This window comes from Numida meleagris, chromosome 17, assembly GCF_002078875.1.
Source record: "Numida meleagris isolate 19003 breed g44 Domestic line chromosome 17, NumMel1.0, whole genome shotgun sequence".
Taxonomy (NCBI): Eukaryota; Metazoa; Chordata; class Aves; order Galliformes; family Numididae; genus Numida; species Numida meleagris.
In genome coordinates, this window is record NC_034425.1 from 7,056,912 (window position 1) to 7,080,040 (window position 23,129).

At 39.9% G+C, this 23,129-nt stretch overlaps 1 protein-coding gene across 5 annotated transcripts in view; it reads right to left on the bottom strand.

Annotated features, from left to right (window-relative positions):
* The window catches only part of CEP112 (centrosomal protein 112), a 149,598-nt gene that overhangs the window by 70,241 nt on the left and 56,228 nt on the right, over positions 1-23,129 (bottom strand). For all 5 annotated transcript variants that reach the window (XR_002443853.1, XR_002443854.1, XR_002443852.1 and 2 more), the window contains exons 19-20: positions 20,323-20,430; positions 9,622-9,804 (exon numbers count right to left, since the gene is read on the bottom strand). Coding sequence is in view for 2 of the 5 variants with exons in the window: in XM_021414850.1 (XP_021270525.1) it covers positions 9,622-9,804; positions 20,323-20,430 (291 nt within the window). In the remaining 3 variants the exon portion in view is untranslated. The remainder of the gene's footprint in view (positions 1-9,621; positions 9,805-20,322; positions 20,431-23,129) is intronic.

Sequence of the window (23,129 nt, forward strand, 5' to 3'; positions counted from 1 at the left end):
CTCTTCCTGGAATTTTCAGATCTGTTTCAAGTAAAAGCAGTGTGTCAGGGATTTTTTTTTTTTTTTGCCTTTTTTAAAAACTACACCAGAGCTGTTTTTTATCAATTCTGAAGAACAACTTTAAAAATTTAAAATGGAATATTTGCCACCAAGCCAATATTTTAGGGGCCAAAAACAAAAGTTGTCTTATTTGCAGTATTTCAGGATGACTTTCATACATGTAAATACAATGAGATACGTAATTTCAATTTGAAATATATTGTTTTCTCCATTAAACAGAAATCTACGACATCCTTGACATCGATTTCTGTCATTTTGTCATGATAAACACCAAAGTATTAAGTACCTTCCACATCATGCACCCAGGCATGATTCCAATTAGGGCTGAATAGAAGACAAAATGTCAGTCTAATAAGCTTCAATTTGCAAAGGCTTTGAACACTTGATGATATCATCACTTTGCCAATCATTTCTTGTACTCTTGTACTTTGGCTCTATTTTTTTTTTTCTCCATATCACCTTCCTTGTCAAAAGAAAGTCTTTCAAATCTATGGAAAGCAAAGACATGAACAACGTCAGTCATGGGTCTGATGGAGCTAAAAGATCCAAAAATGACTCCCCAGTACATCAGAGAACGATGATCTGCACAATATTCCCTCAAAGCTAATTTGCTGCCAACATGTAGAGTAATTGGGAGAAAAAAGTCTACTTTAAAGTCATACTGCGAAAAATATTTTTCCTCATGAAATCAACACAAAAGACCTTAAATCACTGTCAGAGTCTGTGCCACTCTTTCCAAATAAAGAAATGCTATTTATTAAAGTGGGATGACAGTCATGTCTTCAAAGGTGACTGGGCCAAAGAACAGCTCTGCTGTCTGACTTCACATTGAAAACACTCGCTGTATTTTAAAATAACGCCGTTTTAAATGTGTTTCTTTAAATAAGGCATGCACGATTCTGTAAGCTTGAACACATGTGCCTAGCACACACTCAGAGCCTACACTTGAGGAGACAGGCAGAATTCCCTACCTGAAACTTCCTCAACGCAGAACCTAAAATCCCTGCCCTTACCTGGCTGTGGGGAAAAACAGAACCACAAAATGGCAGCAACAAACCAGGCTGGGAAACGTGGAACAATGCGGAATACAGCTGGCCCTGCTCCGGGATCAAACAGAGCTCTGAGCAGAGCCCCGCTCCGCAGAGCAGAGGAAGGCAGCGGTGTCCCCGAGCCGGGTTACGGAGGGGCTGACCCTCAGCAGCCGGGTTAGCAAATTCCTAACATCTGAGGCAGAAACTGAGACAGAAGTTGCTACAGACACAGCTGCAAAGTTGATTAACAGTGAAGCACTCAGCCTGGTGTCTGTGCCAGTAACACCATCTGCAGACACAAAGATAACCCATGATGGGGTTTCATTCCCCCCACCACAAAGCCCATGAAACAGAGGAAGACCAGAGGTGTCTTTTGTTTTCCTCCCAACTGAAGGAGAGCGGATCGATGGTGGGCGCCCAGGACAGGGCAGTTTGCCACAAGCAGCTCAGCTGCAATTTGTTACTGGTTTTCCACTTGAAGGTTCCTCTGCAGTACTTTAATGTGGGCGTGCGTGGAGCTTTACGGATGGTCTCGTATTTCTCAACTGACATATCTTCAGCCAAAGCGTGTCAGCTACAGGAGAGGGCAAAGCTTTCCATGGGCTTTGTGATTTCTCCTTCCCCCATCACAAACCACATAAAAGAAGAATACAAATAATCCGATCTCCAAAATTGCTATTTATTACCTCATCATGAGTCTATTGGATCCTGCAGTGGTATTGAGTAATATCATTACTTAAACCATAAAGAGGCTGTATTTGTTGCTCAAAATTGGGGAAATTAGCATCCATATGGATCTTATTGTTTGAAGAACAGCAATAATACCAAAACAAGTGATGTTAACATTTCAAACTAAAGGTAGTCATAATTTCTCATCTGGTGTTTCAGTCTTTTATTTGGTATTTATAATACCATTGAAATGAGAATTTGAATGGATCATAAAATCTCTCCTGTCAGATAAATCGTGTAATGGCTGGACTACTGTTCAAAATTTGATTTGTGGTGGCAGTGAGTGAATGGAATTAGCATCTGCTGACCCAAGGAAGAGAGAGAAAATTGATTTTGGCTCATCTTTCTCCAGAATAACGGACAAGAGAAAAAGCATGCTGTAATAAATTAAAGTACTTGATTTGCAGTACTTTACAGTACTTCATAATACTCAGTTGGTAGTCATGTACAAGGCATCCTGCCCTCCATCCCTGGAAAACATACAGACTGAAATCCCATTTAATTTCCAGGCACATGATGAATAAAAAGGTCCCTGAGAACAGCTAACAGCAATACAAGCAAGAGCAAACGATGCTTGGCCAAACTGCCTGTCCCCTACAGTGAAAAGACTGTAGTAAGGGGAGAGCTGCCAATGTCTTTTATCTTGACTTTAGTAAGGCTTTTGACACAGAGATTTATAGAATCTGTATAGTCAAAATGAAGAGACGTACAGGATGGGTGGACTACAGCGTGAGTGGAGAGCTCACTGGACTGCTGTGTTTGAGGTACAGGAGTCAAGGCAGCCAGTTGGAAGGAGTGTTTCTCCAAAGTCAAACCTGGGGCTGTTGCAGCTTAACATCCCCATCAGTGACATGGACGCTAGGACATGAGGAGACCTGAGGAATACTCTAGCTGCTATGTTGGGAGAAATGGTCAGCATGCTGCAGAGCAGGGCTGCCACCTGCAGCAGTCAGCTGCAGGTTTGTTCAGCCTGGGGAGCAGAGGGCTAAGGAGGAGCCTGGCTTCTGTCCTCAGCTGTGTGCAGGGAGGAACCGTGGGGAAGACAGGAGCAAACTGTTCTTGAAGATGGCATTGGGAGGACAAGAAGCTACAGATCCAAGTTGTAGCAACAGAAATTTCAAGAGGATATAAAGGAAAAGAGTCATTCTTCATCACTTTAATATTCCTTCGTATAATTTTAAGTTAAGAAATCATTTCACACCAATGTATGGAAAGCCACGCCCAGTATATTTGTTAAAAACTGTCATGCATAAAGATCCTTTACCCAGCCGATGGGCAAGACCGATCTCTTTGCTTGGGTTTTTTTTCCCCCCTCAGACAAATTATCCTATTTAACTCCTCTTTAGGAAGTAATCACTTTTCATTAAACAGAGTGTACTGGCATATAATGAAATACTGCCATACGAAATGAACCCTGCCCCTTCTGCTGTGACAATGCATACGCCATCTTTGCAGCTGCCTATGTTTAAAATCAAAACCCCTAACAATACAAAATGTTCGTAACAGTGAAAGAACTACCACATATTCCATCTTATATTATACAAAGTCCATTTCGCTGAGAGCTCCATCTCAGAATCAGATTTAGTACTAAGTGATGAGCTAGTTTCTATGGCAACTGCTTCCTCTTTTACACACACTGTAGACAGCACAAAATGTCAGTTCTGTCCTAAGCTAACTTAGCATATTTGATCAGCAAATAACAATTTATGCACCATTATGTATGGCTTCCTAAAACAGCTTTAGTAAATATTTCAAACGCTGAACATTCTCAAGTACAAAAGGATACAGGAACAAGGAAAGTCACACCTCCTGCACTGAACTGCTCGCTGTCTAATTCCAGCCACGTCGTAAAAAGTGAGAGTCAAGCAAAAATGTGGAAGAGATCATAGATGATCACCCCTCCAGTACAAGAACACTTCAATAGTTCCATTAAGCGAGGAAGTGGCAGATGTTTATAGCCTGCTCAACAGCCTTGTGTTGAAAGAAGTCTCAAACGTGAGCAGCAGCTTCCAAGTGGGGACCAGGAGCCAAGTGCTTGATGCAAAACAACAAAGGCAGCAAGACAGATTTATCACAGCAGAGAAGGGGAAGGTGCACAGGAGGCTAAGGCCCTCTCCTTGATGGAGGTGCTTGGTGGAGGGATTCACCAGCCTGAGATCTGTGTGCTTCTGGCTTTTAGAGCTTTATTTTTCCTTCTAATCTCAAGAGCGTCTGCACTGCAGCCCGCATTCTTTCCACACCTCTGTACATTTGCTCAAGTAGAGCTACAACTAGCTACATTGCTTGCTAGAACCCCATTTGGGGTATGAAATGATGGGTTTGGCCACTTCACCGAGCTCTTCTGATTGGTTTGAAGCCCTATTTGACTGCCTCTACAGGACCCCTCATCAGATTCTTGATTTTTGGGAGATACTCATCAGTGGGTTCCATCCCCACCCTGACACAGCCTGCCATGAAAAACAACCAAGAGAAATCATGCAAGGGATGGAACAAATATTTGCTACTTCTAATGTTTTACATCAACAGTCATGTTCATTACTTTGCTTTGACCAGTGGGAAATTAAACATGCTGCAATAAAACTAAAAGCCTTTGTTTAAGAAAGGCTCAAAGGGAACTGCTGTCTGTCTGCAGAAGTCTGACTGTCAGCCCAAAAGCTACTCTCCAAGTAAAATAAAACAAACAAATATTTAGATTGCGACTCCATGATTTAGATTGTTTGTAGAGAAAGCTTGCATAGCAAGCAGTGCATTTCTTCTCATGCCAAAGACTCTTCTATTGTGAGAAGAAAAAAAGTCAAAGAAAAAATGAGTCATAGAATTTATTTACTTAAAGTTATATACAGAAGTGACTTCAGTAGCACCATCAACATCTGAAAGTTTCACAGGGTACATTTATCTGTTCCTTCCAGACACAATCAAATAAACTGCTTCCACTGATACTGGAAGAGCATCTGGGTGGAAATCAATGCTTGGGGATATCAGAATAACTACCCAGAGTAAAACCGAGCTGATCAGAGATTTCTCTGCATGTTTACAGTAGGTTCTCTCAGATCAAGGCTTAAGAAAGTCTTCAATTGTGAAAGAAATGCTCCCAGATTCTTTCTGTATTAATATAGCAATGAAAAGTTCCTTTAAAATTATGCACGCATTGGGGGTATTTAGTTATTATTAAATAGATATAAACAGTTGATAAAGCTCTCTATCAGATAAACATACCAGTACACAGGGAGCATATAGATATATATGCTGACTATATATATGCACATACCCACCATTATATATATTTAGTCAACATATATATATGGAAAAGACAGGATAAATCTCTTCTTTTCCCTCCACTTGATACACGAACTATCCATATAGAACCATAAGCATACCAAGAATTTGCTTGAAGGAAAAAAATGATCATTGCTAGAATGAAAACAACGATTGTTGCCTTTTTATTTATGTATTATTGAACCCAACAGGCTCAAACAGCTCAGAACTAATTCAGACAAAACAGCTGCAGGAAGATCACAGCCCACAAGCGCAAGAGCAAATTTCCAAAGCAGATCGCCAGAGGAAAAGTGGAAGGATGTCCTACGCAGCAGGCCCCGCGAAGGAGCTGCAGGTCTGCAAGAAGGTGAACGGAAGCGGGCTGGTGGAGACCAGGAGGATAACGTGAAGAGCAAAATGCAAGAGAGGAAAAAGGAAACAATACTTCAGACACAGAAAAATGTCTTCTCAACTCTTCACATCACGTCCAGCTCATTCCTTTATATATATATATATACACACATATATAATCAAACTTCCATTTGCAGTGTGTATATTTGAATGACTTTAGAATTGCCAGAGGTTTTTTCTCCCAGCTGGAACTGGATTATCAAGAGTCCTAAGCCACCCCCAAACACCACTGATATTCTCTCAAAGCAGCCAAGTTTTCATGATAATGAACAGTGTATGTTAAAATTAAATACTGGGACGTCAGTGACAGAAAGTGACAAAGCATGCCCCCGTGTTCAAGTTACTCTTGACCCAATTATGAATGGATGAAACAAGTGGATTTGGCAATTACTGTGCAACAGAACCTAGAGGAAGAATTTGGTTTCTTCAAGGAACTTCTTTCCCCTCTTGCTTCATATATTTGAAGTTATAGGGGTACTTTTTTTCTCCTTGCCCAAAGGTCAACAGTCAGAGAACAAGCATGAAAGGGATCCAACTCTGTACAGCAGCTGGAACATGAAAATCTTTGAGCTGGTTCAGGGCACGTGTCAGATGCTGGGGAGGGAACGACAGCCACAGGATAAAGGGGAAGTCCAAGGGCACAGCTGGCACAGCCACCACAGCACAGCTGGCATCAGTTGTTAAAATTTCCTAACCTTGCTATCTTATTTCACAGTAGAAAAAACATCTCCTAGTCTCTGTAGTCAGAAGCCTTGCTTCCAAAAACCTCTGATTCAGTAGCAAGGTTTTTATTAAAACAAAGAAAGCGCTCTCTCATCCAGGGAGTTCCCATGTTTGTGAAATAATGAATGCACTAAAATTATGTAGAGAGAGGTGAGGAATGAATGACCAATCCATAGCTTAAAAATATTCTTAAAGAAAATCCAGCTCATATCCAAAATCTGAATTAAACACAAGCGGTGATTTAAAACTGACTTTTTACAAAATGAAATTCCTTTGTTAATAACTATTATTTAAGCAATATTATGGCAGTTCACAGGAATCACATAGGATTTAAATGACTACAAGAACCCAGCATGGTATAAAAGCCTTTGTACCACTCTGACTTTTACTGACCTACGTGTCAATTTACTCCTCCCTGAGCATTACAACCCCAGGTGAAAAAAATCAAAGTAAGCCTCCTAGAAATAGATAAATCCAAGAGCTAAAGCAAAATGCAGTTGTTATCCTGAAATTCATCAGGAATACAAAAGGTGTTCTGCTTAAATCAAGTTATTTTCCTGAAAATGTATTTAAATTGTTTTTCAAACAAATAGTAACACTATGTTATATTAAATAATATCTAGCAATGCACTGAAATCCTTATTTTTTATACTTTAGCCTTGAGTAAAGCATTAATAAAAGCATATATAGCTGAATAAAATCAAACGGTTTTGTATATTGGCTTTTACAGTAGCTGAAGACCTATGTGAAAGAAGAGATTTGGATCTTTTCAGTAGCAGTACAATGAATTGTTCTGCAGTACTCGTTCATATCTGGTTTTAGTAACGTAGTATGAAATGCGTTCTTTAAATATTCGCTACTTTCGTAGGCAAAGGATTTTAGAAAAAACAGAAGCGAATACCTTTAATAAAGGTGCTTTCACACAGTTCCCTGAACACTGAACCCATAGGTCCTTCAAACCAAGGTACTCATACGTGATTAACGCTAATTACTATTTAAATTAAATACCCAGCAAATCCACTTTTCATTTAGCAAGGCAAAATGGCCTCCTCTCCTGTCTCAGAGCACTTTCACTGTAATACAAAGAATTCCTAAAAATTACTGCTGTCAAACGTGGTTCAATTTTAACAATTTTTTTATTATCATTATTTTTATATAAAGCCTTGACTGCACAGATTCATTAGATCGCTGTGATATCTTTGTTAAGAGACCATCAAATGTTTCATAATGGACATTGGTCATTAGTCACATTAGATGATTATGCATTTTGGTAGTTCCATTTTTTTTTTTTTAATTAAAAGTACATTCTTTAATTCCATAAAAGACACCCGTACTGTCTGTTAAGCTCACTGCAAAGACAAAAGTGAATTCTAACACAAAGACAAGATGAAGGAGCTAAGAATGATTGCTTTTCCGAAACAGAAAAACGATGCGTCCTTGGAAGCAGATAGATTCTTATTGGAATTTAAATAAACAGCAGCTCTTCTAGTCAAAGGCAATGACATTTTTTCCCCCGATTTACATGTCATTCTCAGGGCAGCAATGCTCAAACAACTGTACGCGGCCATTCAAACTACAAAGAAAAGGCCAAAGTTTTTTGCTATTCAGATTGCTCTGATTTTCATAATAGCTGCCATGATTCCAAGTTCTTTATGCAGCGCCTTTAGTAGCATCCTATATCCCATTGCAAGCAGAATGCACAACCAAACTTTGGGCTCCAGTCCTTTACAGAAACGACCCACAACAGAACTAAATAGAGATATACTTACAAGACGCCTCCCAGATTCTCTGAATTTGCTTAAGACAGTCGCTTTACGTTTGTGCTCAGCGTTATAGAGAACACTTGTAATGAATGTGGTCACGTAGACAGAACTCAAACTGTTTTTTAACCCGAGATATACAGCTCTGCCTTGGTACGCAAACAGCAGGAGCCATGTAGGCGAGAGGCTATTGCGAACAGCTATATAGTTAAGATGTATCTATCTTAGGCCAAAGAAAAAAATCCAAATAGAAACCAGTCGCTTTAGCTGTTTACGTCTTTGTTCACTCTCACAGTAGAAGTGGAGAATCAGGGACATGGTTTTATTTTTCAGAAGCCATCTGAATAACCTCTTTCCAAGCGTTCCCACAAAATTCTCATTTTCCTTGGAAATCCATAATGGTGGAAATGGAGAAACAAGCTCTGGCTCTGCAATATATCCCCCGTCCTCCCCCAGCACGCGACTTGTTTTCCAGCAGGCTTAAGGCAGATTTCGATAGTCTGAGTCGTCCAAAGGTAACCCCAAAAATTTGTTAAAAAAATTAAATATTCCATTTCGCTTGGCTACATTAGTTTTCAGTAAAAGACAGCCTACCAGTCTACAGGAAAGTAAAATGAAAATGCCTCAATGTCAGTTGCACATCTCATAGAGAAGGCAGTGGTGCGCGGAAAACATGTTAAAGATGCCTTACGAAAATGTCCAGTTTTAGTATAAAATATTCCGCGCATGATAAGCAATTCTAATGCTGATTAGTTAAGATTACTTTCTGAATACTCTTCCAACTATGAAATCATCTTAAATTTTTTAAATGTTGCCATTTTAGGCCTTTTTCGTATAGGCTCTTCGGAAAATACACCATGCCATCCTTACAAAAAATATATTGAAAAAATGCAGTAAGATTTTTTTTTTTTTAACTGAAAACTAATAAAGATCATTTTCCATGCTGACAGTGCACATTTCATCCAGAAGTTTGAAGAGTCAAATGCTACCCCAGCTGGGGGTTATTCTGCCAAATGGCTTCCAACAGTGACCACAGAGATGGAGGATGGGAGGGGTGCGTGCATGTGTAGGAAAATAAACGTGATGGTAAGCAATCCAAAAGGCACATTGTCTCATCAAATATCTGACATACGTAGCCAAACACACAATGCAAAGCCAGAATGCAAAACTGAAACAATAAGACAAGGACAAAAATGAAATAAAGCCATTTGTGAGTTACCTGCAGAGATTTAAAACAAAAAAAGCACACGAATGAAGTAGATATAATTCATATGGATTTGCCCAGGAAGGAGAAAAGGAGGGGTGAATGTGAGGGCTGAGGGGGGAGAAGAACAGATACCTTTTTTCTTAAACAAATCCATCATGAAAGAAAATGAGACAAGATTATAAATAGGCCGAGTTATAGCGCACCATGGGATTTTTAATCTGGCTACCTGTGGTTTTTGCACTTAAAGCCCTATTCAGTAGTGGGAAGGGAGGGGGGAAGCGGAAAAAAAAAAAAGAAGGAAGAAAAGAAAAACAAAATCACGTTTACGTGCCAGTTTCGCAAATGATCACACAACGTACATCACCAACAATGCTGGAAAACAGGAAACCCCAATTATTAGCATTTTCTAATAAGTGTACGCCTTTCAAACGTTATTGATCGTTACCTGCCCGTCTCGCTTCCTGGATTCCTGAGTTTTGCTCTCGTGCTCTGCCATGGCAGCGCGACACTGCTTCTCCAGCTTCTCGATTTCCCGTTCGTGGTCTCGGACCAGGCAGTCCTTCTCTGCGTTGTGCTGCTGGAATAGGTGCGTCTTCTCCTGTTCATGCTCCAGCTTCAGCTCCACTATCTGATTGGACAGTGAGGAGTACAGTTCATCAATAGAACATCCTTGTTGTCATGACAACTCGTCTACAGCTTAATTTTCCCCTTAATTTCATCAAGTTGGCGATTTTATTTTTACGTCACTATTACCTCACCTTTTAAAAAGCCCCTGTTAGCGTGACAGAATTCCTCCAGACAATTCCAACAATGGCGACAACCGAGCAAATCCAGCGCATCCTTAACCAATTTGGTGGTACAAATGTCGGAGCGTTTAAAGGAAAAAAAAAAAATTGCATTGTCGCGTTTCGCGAACGGTCCCCGTACCCTGCTGCTGCTCATCCGCGGGGCTGAGGATCCTAAATGGTTAATAGCCAGCCTGCTCGCCCCTTTGCTCAAGTACACAAACGCAACCCCCCCACCCCAGTATTAAATCTTTCAAGGATTTCTTGATGATTTTCCAGAGCGAAAGCTCTTCCTTCAACATCCAACGTTGTGGTGTATACAGGTTTTGTTTTGTTTTCTGAAAAAAGAAAATTATAAAAAACAAAGCTCTATTATCTCGTTGTCAGCCACGCTACCCCAACATAAACAGATGTATGTGTTCCAGAAGGGCACCTGCTGTGCTGCAAGCCCGCACCAGGGTCTCAGAAGCAGCGCTCTATTCTCAGGATCCTTTCCCAGTCCGCACCACACTGGCTGCTGTGACCTTGGCCAGCCCCAGCCTCTCCCCGCTAGACTGAATGGCAGCCCGAGACCAAGGGCCTGGTTGCCGCAGCTTTGATACTAATCCTCCCCGCCTGCGCACAATGGCACCCTACCTGGCCTGCACACTGGAGCAGCCAGGCGGCCTTTGAAGCAGGTGATGAATAGGGACGGCAGGAAGCCGCTTCCCCACTGAACTCCGGGCCACACAGCTGCTAAGAGCAGTCACTTGGATTTTTCTTCAGTTTTGGTGGATTTTGAGGAGGGGGAAAAAAAGAAAAAGAAAAGAAAAACGCCCTGATCGAGAAGATGGTGGGTTATGTGCAGCGTGAGAATCCGGCTTCAAACAGAAGCCGTCGGGAGGAGCCGGCACCGCAGCGCCCGGCACCTATCTTAAAGCTGCAGCAGGCAATTCCGCGCGGGCCGCGGCCTTGGCAGTGCTCCCTTGTCCTGAGTTTTGTGTAAAATTTGAAGCGAAGCAAAATGCAACAACTTCTCTCAAACCACGGATCAGAACACCCCAAAAATTTGAAAGCAAAACGTGTCATTGGCTCTACACGCACTCCCAAAAACAGCGTGAGGAGAACAGAGGCGATGTTCTATGGTTTCACATCTCCATGTCATTTACTGACACCGAGGGGCCCATTGCCTCGGCCCAATGCTGCGCCCCAGGCTTGCAGCTCTGCACCAGGCCGGGCTGAGCGCTGCACCTCAGGTTTCTTCCCAATGTTTGTACACAAAACCGTTTACGTTCAGCTGCTGTTGGTATCCTCAGCACATCTAAATGAAAGTATTCTTGTTTCCTTAAAGTAATTACAAAGGCTTTGTCCTCTTTATGAAAATCAAATCTTTCAGACATGAGATCTGATTAAAGAGAGATCATGCTGGCAAAAAAGATCTTTTTGATCGAACATTTTTTTTCTTAATGACCACACTTTCACCCCAGACCTTACGTGGCACAACCAGCTGAGCTAGTTTGTTGGGAAAAACTTCAATTATTTTGCTTTTTACTTTTCCAGTTGAAGAAACGAGAACGTTCCGGAAGGAGGCCAGGGCAGATCCCTCTTCCTCCACCAGCTGCAGCTCCATCTGTGCATCGTGGGTTTACCCGATCAAACTAAGCAGTTTTATTTAGAAATTGCTTCACTTTCAACATGTATAGCGCAGGTGCAAAGCGTCTGAATTTAAAAAGAGAAAAAGAGCTAAAAAGAGAGCGGTGCTGCTGTGCACAGAGGGGAGCAGAAATGGCGGCAGTGTGAGGTGAGGGTTTTTGAATAAACCCAATGTGCAGAAGAAGCCGTCACTGCTCAGAGCACACAATTCCCCACGGCTGTGCCTACACATGCCTGCAAAACCCCTTCCCTCACAAATGTTAACAATCACCACACACTTGTGAGCAGCAAAACAAGCTTTCCTGTACAAATAACAGTGAATGACTGAGGAGGCGTTTCACTATGCTGGTGAACACTCACTGAACCTTCTTTTCCCCTAAAAACCGCTGCCAAGCACTACAGCTTCTCTTCCACTTCTCTCTATTTTACTGAGTTGTTGATTTTTTGGAGAGGAAAAAAAAAAAAGGAAAAACCTAACGTATGCCAAGAAGAGAAAGAACACCATGCTGTTTCACAGCAACAACCTGACTTCTTCATCACAGGAAGCTGCATGAAAACTATATGAAGTCTTCATAAGTCAGTGAGTATTCTATCTCTTCTTTGAGGCAGTACACCCCTTTATGAATAACAAACCACCTTTTAAAATTGCATCACGTTGAGATCTTTCTGCACCTAAACCTAGATGCTTAACACTTCAGCAGATTATACTGAAATGTCTACTCATATCTAGAATATAAATGTCTAGAAGACAGAGGTTGAGATGCTGTACATCTCAGCCAAAAGCAACATGACATTCACAACGTGATGGGCTTCTAACCCAGGCAGATGTAACTGGATCTAACCACAGAGGTATTCCAGAAGAACCTGTTAAAGCAAGAGTCCACCCAATGAAGACCTAGCATAAAACCTTGCTGCTGTTTGGTCCAGTTCAGCTCATACATCTGAAGAACAAAGCTCGACAGTAAATAGTCTGCTGATTGCAGAGGACATTTTCAGAAACCAAATACTTGTAAGACAATCAACATCAACAAATCCATTTTTAAAGTCCCTAATGTAGACAAGAGCTTCTACTATACAGTTTTTGCTTCTACATCACACACTAAGTTTAGGCTTTTCAATTTTAGAACAATTTCAACTTGTTCTCAAGAACAAGTATGCCTTTGAAAATCTTTTTACAGTCCCCAAAGGAGGGAAAGGAAATTAGTTAGCTCACTACCTCTTTGAAAAATGTAGCTGCTACAATAAATATTTGACACCAAAGTATGAAAATACATGTAAATTTATGTCCACAATTCCAGAAATATTATAAGTAACACCTACATAAAATATGGTTTTGCATGGAAGGATGATTTTATTAGCACTGTTTTGGCATGACTGAATTTCTGAGGGCCTGAGAAGCCACCAGTAAATTATATATGTCATGCCAAAGAACTGAACTGAAGCTCATTCATACAGCACACACACAGCACATCCATTTTACAGCAATTTTATCTTACAAAAATTTAAGAATATATTCAAACGTTTTACTGGAGATTTTATTTCCCGTTCCTCCATTGGTAAAACAGGTGTCTTCATTATAATTGCTCTGCTCAAAACCAGCTCTAACCTCTGACCAGCGCACCGCACGACATGTGATCTATCCCCAAATAACAAATGTGGTAAAAGCTAGCGCTTTCTATCTCCTAAGCCTATACATAAATGTGCATGTTTCATGAGGATATGGGGATTACCCATCCCTGCAGATACACTGCTTCTAAAGTAATCTGATATAACAGACTGGAGGATCGAGTATTAATCATGCTGGGCTCTGGCTTAGCATAACTTTGGGTGGAAAAGAGGAATCTGTAGTGCAAAGCAAGGGAGTGATAGTACACGAGAACCATTTTGCAGCAGATAAATTAAATGCATTTTACAAGTACACATATTTTTGAGATTTCACTATAATTTTGAAAAAATATTCCAAAGATAGAAGGACTGTAATGAGCAGAGGGCAAACATGGTAGTGAAAAATACATGCATATCCATATGTTACCATTGAGGCAGCAGACACATTTTGGGCAATGTATATCGCACACACATGGCGATTGCATTTTACTTTCTATTTGCAAGAATTGCAGTAATTTAATAGGCATGACTGCATTTCCTGTTACTCTGCAAACTAAGAATTGAAAGAAATTCAATGATGTAGATGAGTCTTTAGCAAAACTGAAGTTTTACTAACCCTTTCCACAACAATATGCCCGAGTGGTCTCACTAGGTGTTGAGACCTGATCGGTAAATTTTCATTTACAAAGACCTTCTTGAGGTAGTATTTTTTAAAGTATAGGCAGCAAAAGCATCATACCAATCCTCTTATCTTCCCAATCATCCTGCCACGAGTAAATTTATTTTCAAATTGCCAGCGTACTGGCATTGAGGTTGCATCCCTGTGAACAAACCACATGTGGAACTGTGACGAACATCAGTAGGTCCCCAGTCTGCCTGCCTCAAGAAAGCCAATGAAATGTGCAAACAGAAATGTTTCTTTCAAAGTAATATACCTTGAGTCATTGCAAATGCCTGTTTGTAGCAGGTTCTGCTGCAGAATTTATTGTACATTGTCTTTGTTTATCCAAGGACCTTCTTTGAACATTGAGAGTCAACTTCACAAGTGCTCGCAGGCTGACTTGTATTTACTGCAGGCATCAATTTATGATCCTGGCCTCGTGTCTCTCCTCTCCCTCCTCCCAAAGCTGACTCTGTTGACTACACAGGGAGCTCAGGCTCTTAACTCTGAATCACAGACAAGCGAAATGCCTGAAGGAGCCAGTGTAAATACCCATCCATCTGATTAAACAGCTCTGTAAACAGCAACGGTACAGATATAAGATTTTCACCCACTCTTTATACTTGAAGGTTAAATTCATATCCTTTTCCTGTTTGTGAGTTTTAGCTACATCATGAAGTGGAAAGTTGATGCTGATGACTGAAGAAACTATTCCTCAGATATTCGGAGCAAATGGCATTCATCTGTGTGTCAGGATGGTTGAAAGGATACATTTATGCATCCTGGATTAATTTGTTAAATGAAATTTATGCAGCTTGTTGCTGATGACATGAAAAATTTAGAGCCTCTACAAACATTCTCATTTGGCCTCCATGCAAGAACAGGCTGTATTTCAATTATCTTAAGCTATAGACAAAGAGGAGAGGAACAAAGCCTTCTACAAAGATGGTGTCCTTTCAGCCAAACCAGCATACTAAAAATATTCAGGCATTCATTGTTTGAGGAATACATATTTCAAAAGCATGTCTTTGCAAATGTTTTCTTCATTCAAGTGGATAACAGGCTGGTCAAAAGGAAGTTAGAAAAAATTAAAAAGGAAGAACACAGCCGAAGAAAAGCTGGGACATGAGTGCAGTGGCAGGAACTCCCACTGCAAAGAGGCGCAGGGACAAAGCAAGCTGAACGTTAAGCTTGTTACCTCTATTAATGTGTCATGCTGAATGCCCACAGAGACTTGAGCATGGAACTGGAGGCAGAGTTTAAGGTGTACACACGGTCATCATATCTTGTGATAGGACTGGTGATACTGGGAGCTGTTCTGAAGACGTGTCCCTCCAGTGCCCCTCATCCATGGGTCTAAGCTGCATTTCTCAGCCTGAACAGCTCCAGACCTCAGATTCACAGCCAGCAGTTATTTTCCTAAAGGGATAGCTTTCCAAATCCCACCCACACTCCGCAATGTCTTGCTTTTCCCATGCTTAATCCTCACTTTTTACTCTATTCCTTATTTAAGCTGCATTTTCCCTTTCTCTCACAAGGTCAAAGCCTTTACACCTCCTCCATACACAAACTCTTCTGGCTCCATTTCCCTGAGAAGACATGGAAATTCTCGGTAAGACTCTTTGCAACACTTAGCTGCTGAACTCCAGTAAATCTGGATTAAACAGTGTTTATTACCTAAATACACTTGAGCAGATCTTCAAGAGAAAAAAAAAAAAAAACAAGAAACACAGCCAGGTGAAAAATACCTTGCCTCCAGCATTTCCAAGAGAATATTGCTACAATTTTAGCAAAAGCAAAATGTCATCCCAGCCTTGATCATCCAAACGCTGGCAAAACTTTTGGCACGAAGTTAAACAGCTAAAAATCAGGAGGGAAGATGCAAAACCATTAATCTAAACTAAGGTTTAGAATATTCTTAAGAAACTGTTGGTTTTTAAATGTATGCCCTTATGTACAAAACAATGACCATGATTACAAAACATCATATTTTACCTCTGAGGAAGCTGCATTGTTTTCTTCACATTGACCTCACTAGGAAGTTATATTAAAAAAGCCATAAAGAATATTCTTCCTCTTCACATAATAATATTTTCCTGTGCTCCAGCACACTGCTCTAATGAGAACAACTTCTCTTCTCTACCTCAAATACTCGCCCTTGCTGCTGGCAGGTAAGATTACAGTCATGCTTTCTTCCACTTTTAACCAGCTGATTCTGCATTTCTTTAGCTCTCCTTCTTTAATATAAAAGGCGCATCTAAGCTCAACCGCACCTTTGTCTTGCTCTAGACTTAAAAGCCTAGACTAGCTCTCTCATCTTTACCGTAATTTCAAAGAGATTTTGTAAAATACCCAGTAAAACATTTCTGATGGTGTTCTATTTCTTTACTATTTGGCTAAACAGAGCAAGCAGCCCACTCTAATTATTCCTTCACAAGTTTTGCAGAAGTCAGCACTCAACAATAAATGTCTCAGGGAAGGATTTCCTGAGATACAGGGAGATTCTTCAGCTACCACATAATACTTTTCCTAACTTTCCACTTTGTCATAGAAGGATGAATAGTTATTATCTTAAAATGGAATAAACAGTCAAAGAAAAAAGCTTATTTATAAATTCAGGTTGGTGCTCACTCTCAGAGCACATCCATAGCTCAGCAAGGAATGCCATCCTCCTACAACAGTTCTCTCTGCTAGGAATAAGAAATGCCACCGACTTGGGCTCTCTTACCAGCCTCCCATGTCAACTTTTACGCAATCACTCAGTTCTAGCACTTCAGCAACACCCAAAAAATGGATGCAACAGCTATCAGAGTGATCTATTATATAATTTTTTTTTAAAGAAAAAATGGACAAACAAATGTAATTTAAAATAATATCTCCAAATGCCACTGAAAGGGTTCAATTCATGAAAATTTATTAAAGCCTGCTTGAAACAAAGGTGAGTATGTGCTTCACCCTGCTGGGAAGTGTCCTCGCCCCAAAGCCGTGCTCCATCACGAGCGCTCTGCTGTGAAATTGCACCTTGCTCCAAGAGCTGCAGCACATTGCATACAGGGAAGAAGCATATTCATTAATTTCTGTGGCAACGTTGCCTGCCTAAAATCTGTTACTGCCAGATTCGGCTGCAGATTTCATTTTCAGATATTTAAACTAATAGAAAGTGATTGCTGCAGAAACTCTTCCCAGGTATTTTGAGCTAAACTGAGAATGTCATTAGAAAGCAGAAAAGAAAAAAGGACAAAAAAAAAAAAAAAGGGTGGGAGGGTTTGCAAAAAACCAAACAACCTTTTTTCCTGTGCTGATGGTGCCATAAAGCCCAGCTATAGATACTGCAACCATTTCAAAGGCAGGAAAGGCTGAGGCCTTCACTGTGGTGTCCACTGGCTTTGAAGTGCCGAAAGCAGCTGCTCCCAGCAGATAGGAACTGTGGTACTGTTGGAGTTATTTTTTTTCCTTCAAAATATACTTTCAAATCTAACAGCTGCAAGTAGAACAAAGTTGAGCTGAAGTATATTTAAAGAAAAAAACCCACCAGTTTCTCTGTAAGAGCGTTCTCAGTGGATACTTCAAAAGAAAGTGGCACTGAATCAGATGAAGCTGGAACGCAAGGCCGACATGTGGCAGCTGAAACAAAATACTGCAAGATCCCCAAATTTCACCTTTGCTTTTTTTTTTTTGTAGATTCAAAAGGGAATTGGAAAAGTTGACAAAATATTAACTTCTATTGTTTTGTTTGACCTTCTTCCTTATTTTTCAAACAAAAAATGTGAAGTTTTACACACAAACACACAATAAGCCAAGATATCTAATTTGCAGGCAGGGACATCTTTCAGTTCCATTACCAGCAGCTCACACGCTCATTTGTAATCTCTCTGAAATCAATATTCAAGATTGCAGTGAAGCACAGACAAGTATTCATATCAAGCAGATGGATAAAACCATGGCTCTCAAGTTCTTACACTTCCACAATTTTTCCCAGGTTGGAGGACTGCATAACGCATCAGTTCATTTGGTTCTTCATTCTCAACTCAATTAATTGTATGGACAACTGAACCGTGCAGTAGGCTACCAGTGCTTCCTCTGCACTCACCATGCCAACCTGCCCAAAATAAATCTGAAGTTCAATTTTCCTTCTCTTTCTGTATAAATTCCGTTCTATAATATCATTTAGACACTTGAGGCAGAACATCTAAAGCAATTACCACATTTCTCAGGTAGCTGAAGTATCCAATTTGTAGCTGGGTGCTTATTTCACTTATTTCAGGACTGGAAGTCTGCTGGAGCCACACTGAAATGCACCACCAATTCTAATTTACTGCCCAATTTAAATAGTCTAAATCAGCCTATTCCTCCACAAGGAACAACTGAAGAAGTATGCAATAAAACAAGGCAAGGAAAAGTCTGCTTTACAAGCTTTTTAGAATTTCTGAAGCATAAATAGAGAGCTTCTGGAACTACTGAAAGGAAATATTTAAGAGTGGAAGAACTGAGCTCGTACCATTCTGTGGCTGTACCGAAAGAGTTTTGTATTGCAGAAGTGACAATACAAAAGAAGGCAGTTTGCAGTGATAACCTGTTACAATCTGCAGGAAGGGTCACACATTTTTCATGCTTGCAAGCTTTCAAAGAACATTCTAAATGAACTATGATCAGAAATGAAAAAATAATGGGGCAAGGGCAGGATTCCTATGAAATTCCTCTGAGGCTCTTGTTTAGCTAGGCATCTCAAATGAAATCAAATTGAGGCAGCAAAAAACTCCTTTTGGAGGAAAACGTTTTCACTGATGTCTACCACAATATCACCATTGTACACAACAGCAATATAAAATGATTCATTCACTGTTTGCTTTTTGGGTTGTTTTTTTCTTTTTGATCCAGCGTTTAGAAGCTCTGAATACGAGCCACAAAGGTACAAGAAAATAAATAAAAACCAAACCATGAAGCTACTAAGCACTGTCACTTTCCCTAAGTGCACAAAAGAGTGAATATTTGGCAGAAGATTCTATCTATGGCTCATTATCTCTTATCATACATAGTGAAAAATAAATGACCATTTGTTGATAGGATGATAGGAACAAAATTGTAACATCTTATGAGCTGCAGATTAGTGTTCCTAACTACAGATCATGTTCCTAGATGCGGGAACAAAATCTTTGAAGAAATACTTACTCGTTGCTTTAAAAATATACCACCAATATTGAGAATTGTAGAGAAAAGAACCAACCATGCCACCAGAGTGATGTGAACAGAAGATTCCATAAAAATACCCACTTTAAGGTGGACACCCACCTATCCCCAACACTTCTCATCATTATCCTTCCTTCAGTATGCCCTTTAATTGACATAAACCTTCACCCTTAATGCAAGTAATTATTGCAAAATCTTTCACACAAATAAAAGACTTCAATAAATCGAGTCCATGATTCCTCAACAGCGAATGTGTTTCTGATTTCTAGCCTTTAATTCAGAAGTTCTACTAAATTACAAGAGAAGTAAAATTCTTCCTGCTCTTTTGGCACATGGGCTTCTCTGCTACAGAAAATCCATGAGCAAAACTCCCAACAATGCTGCAAGCTGGACTATTCCTGAATCATGCAATAGAAGAAGCATTACCATCCACACAGACAAAAAAAGCAGATGCATCTCATTGCTATGCAGGACAGCTTTACATCCCTCATCAGGTGACCACACAATTGGTACTGCTGACAATTAGGAGTGATAAGGAATGTACCAGCATGGAAGATAAACTTGGTCAGGAAATGAAACAGAATTTCCCTGCTGAAAATGTAAACTTCTATCCACACAAAAACTTTGATAAGAGATAACTTCAAGCTTATGGGCTAACTGTATCATTGCTGTACCACTGTATGGTTGTCCTAAAGTAATAAAAAAAAAAGATTTTAATCTTTTAACAGGTGTTACCAAACAGACACCACCTTACACACCTGTGTTAGCTGTGTGGCTCTCAAGCCTATGACATGCAGTAATTTATCTGCCTCTATTTGTTTTTTCCCTTTGCACTTCACAACACTGCTGCACTCAAGTTTCTTGTTTCCACCCAAATATTTCCTGACTGGTTCCCAACACTGAAATTACATTGCAATACAGAAAATCCCTAGCAGTGGGCCAAAACAAACATTCATATGAACACTCGCCATGTTAAAAATGATAAAAAGATTAAAACATTATTTCTTGGCATAAATAATTTCATCTGGCCATTATGAAAATAGGTGTTGCCACCTGTAAGCTTGGGAAACAATTTGCAAGAGGCAGATATACAAAGGGCTGTAAATGGGAAACAAAAATATTTTTCATTTGGATTCTCTCTCCTCCATCCTCCATCCCATAAACTCTGCATACCTAGAAACTCTGTCATTATAGGAAGAATAGCAACACAGAGTGAGAGCAGGATTTAGCCACAAGAACTGACCTACACCTGTGCCTGCAGGACGAGCTGACTGACCTGTTGCTCGTATCTTTGCTTGAGCTCTTCCAATTGCCAGGAGAATTCTTTGGATTGCTTTTCCCGGAGAGATTTTGATCTGCTTAGATCTGCTTCAACCTTTTCCATCTACATGGTAAAAGAAAGAGAATATTTAATTAATTTATTTTTTTAAAGGCGTAGCATTCCAATGTTTTCACAGTTGTTTGCAAACCATCAAAGAGCCGAATAGAACTCGCTGAGAATAACAATAGTATTATTTGTATGGAGTGAAAATGAATATTCAGTGAATACAGCATTATTAGTAATTTAAAGGTACATATGATGTCATTCTCTGATCACAAACTGTTGGCTCAGTTTTTCACTTGACAGTAGTAAACATCCCATTAAAATTAACTGAATATTTTTCTAGACAAATTTAAGACTCAAATATATTTCATTTAAAAATACATTGCCTGTGGAAATTCCAGAGAAGCAACGCGTGAGTCAGCGCACAAACTGCACATTTAAGGTTTACATTAAATCAGTAAAATAACTTAAAAGAGAATTATTTGGCTGCAAGTAAAGTTCCCTGAAGATACTCATCGCCTATGAATAATGAGTCCCATGGATTCCAGCACACGGCATCAAGGAAGCAATTTTATAACCCAATTAACAAAGGCTTTTGTATCAAATGCACAACCGTTAGCTGTGCATCAGGCATGTTTCCAGGGGAATATGTATACAGTGCTGTGCTGCAGTGAATACTCATCAGCTACTTTAGATCTAGGTCCCAACACAAGCAGCGAATAAACCACCTCCCTTCAAGAGACAGAAAGGAAAAGGAGTGTAGCTGTCAGGAGGACCACTGCTGCCACACGTCCATCTGCTGTACAAAACAGAAACGCCTGAATTCCTGAACCACAAGCCAAAATCCTGTTTGGCCTAAGGGAGTGCTCTGTCTTCAGTAGATGTCTTTGCCAGTTGGTCTGGACATGGCTTCTAAGCCAAATAAAGAGGAGAAAAGGCAGGGCTCAGAGCAGGAGGAGAATTATACTGGAAAATACCGCAGCAATAGAGGAAGATGTAGGATGAGGAATTATTTGGGCAACGTGAAAAAACAAAGAAACAGAACAAAATGGACCATCTTTTCAGTAATCCTTGAACCTCACTGCTACTGTCTGCTGTTAGGAAAAGGGGCCTTTGGTGAATATTTTATGAAGAATTCTTCCACCTACAAGTCTACTTGAGTTGCACCTCCATAGCCAGACTTTACTCAGCTCAGTAAACACAGAAAAATAAAAGGTCCTGATATTTTGCTAGAGGAGTACTTTTCAAGAGAATGAAAACATTCTAAAACGTGAAACAGTAAAGACATAAGCAAAGATGCTTTAACTCTACAGGGTTTACGATCTTCAATCATTAAGAAAAATTCACATTTCCTACAAGTGCAAGGGAAGCTCCTCATCATCATTTGCCAAGCCCAAGAAACACTACAGCTGAAGAACCATGACACACTCTATGTATTGTGTCTTTTTCCCAGCTACTATTAGAAAAAATGCAGATCTGGCAGTTAAAAATGGACTACTCACCCACCGAGGGGCATCAGGTGGCTCTTAATAATCAGAAACTCAACAGAATAGGAAGCAGATGGCAAAAAAAAAAATCACCGAGCGAAATGAATGAATCAAATATTGATTACAAGAAGTGAAAATGCCAGGCCCCATTCTGCTCATCTCCATAAGTAACTTCAACGCACCACACACAAATGTGGTTTTAGAAGTCCAGCATTCCTAGTGTAGTTAAAAGCAGTGTTGCTATAGCTACTACAGTTTTTCATTTGTAAGTAATACATTCCACCTAACTACAAAAAAAAAGCAGAGAATTTTCCATTATGTTATAATCTAATAGGTGATTTATCTAAAGAATGGGTGCATGCAGAAGAGTGGGAAGGGACAAAGCAACGAAGGCAGCTTCAGCACTGCTTCTTTCATCTTTGAACCTTGGTGCCTGTAAAACACTATTGCTCAATTCTACAGTATAATTTGCTGTTTCTACGAGAGACAAAATAACTCTGTGGCTGATTCTTGGAGTACAGCAAAACAGAACACTTTCTCAGAAGAAATTTACCATATTTTTAGAATGACAATTGATTTTTTTTTTAAAAGTTTTCCAAATTCTTCCCAAATTTTACTGAAACTGTTACTTAATCCATTTTCCATTTTTGTACCAGTACAATAATTCTTCCCTATAAGGCAGCTCTTTTCATTCCAAGGAATATTAAACCATAAACACTATTTCAGAGAGCTCCTTTGACGCTTGGTAGTAGCTAATGATATGCATTTCTTCATAGAACTATTTGTAGCTTTTTATATATTGAAAGATCTTTAGATACACATTTTGGCCAGCTCTTCAGTAGGGGATAGGAGTGCAGCTTTGTGCCTGAAGCTTATTTTGTTTCTTCTTTGGCAAAGACTTCACCACTGCCCTAGACCATTGCCATCCTTAGAAATCCAGTACAACAAGGTTTGGTTATGACAGGTGAAGCTGGAAGAGTGAGTATATGGTCAGGTAGAATGACAAGCTTGAGAAACTTATAGGGATTTTGATCACACAAACTAGTTTGGAAAATACTCTGTTCTCTCCTTTTTGATCACCTGTCACTAGCTCCGTATTTCATTCATCTCACTGCATTTTTAGAACACAGGAGACATTGGCTGAACTACTGTTCCATGAGGAATTTAAGGCACTAAAATCTTTATATATAAATTGTTGCTACTAAATTTCAGGGAGAGAAAAATGGATTTTACTGTTACCTGCCCACGAATGACAGCAGGCACAATGGCTCT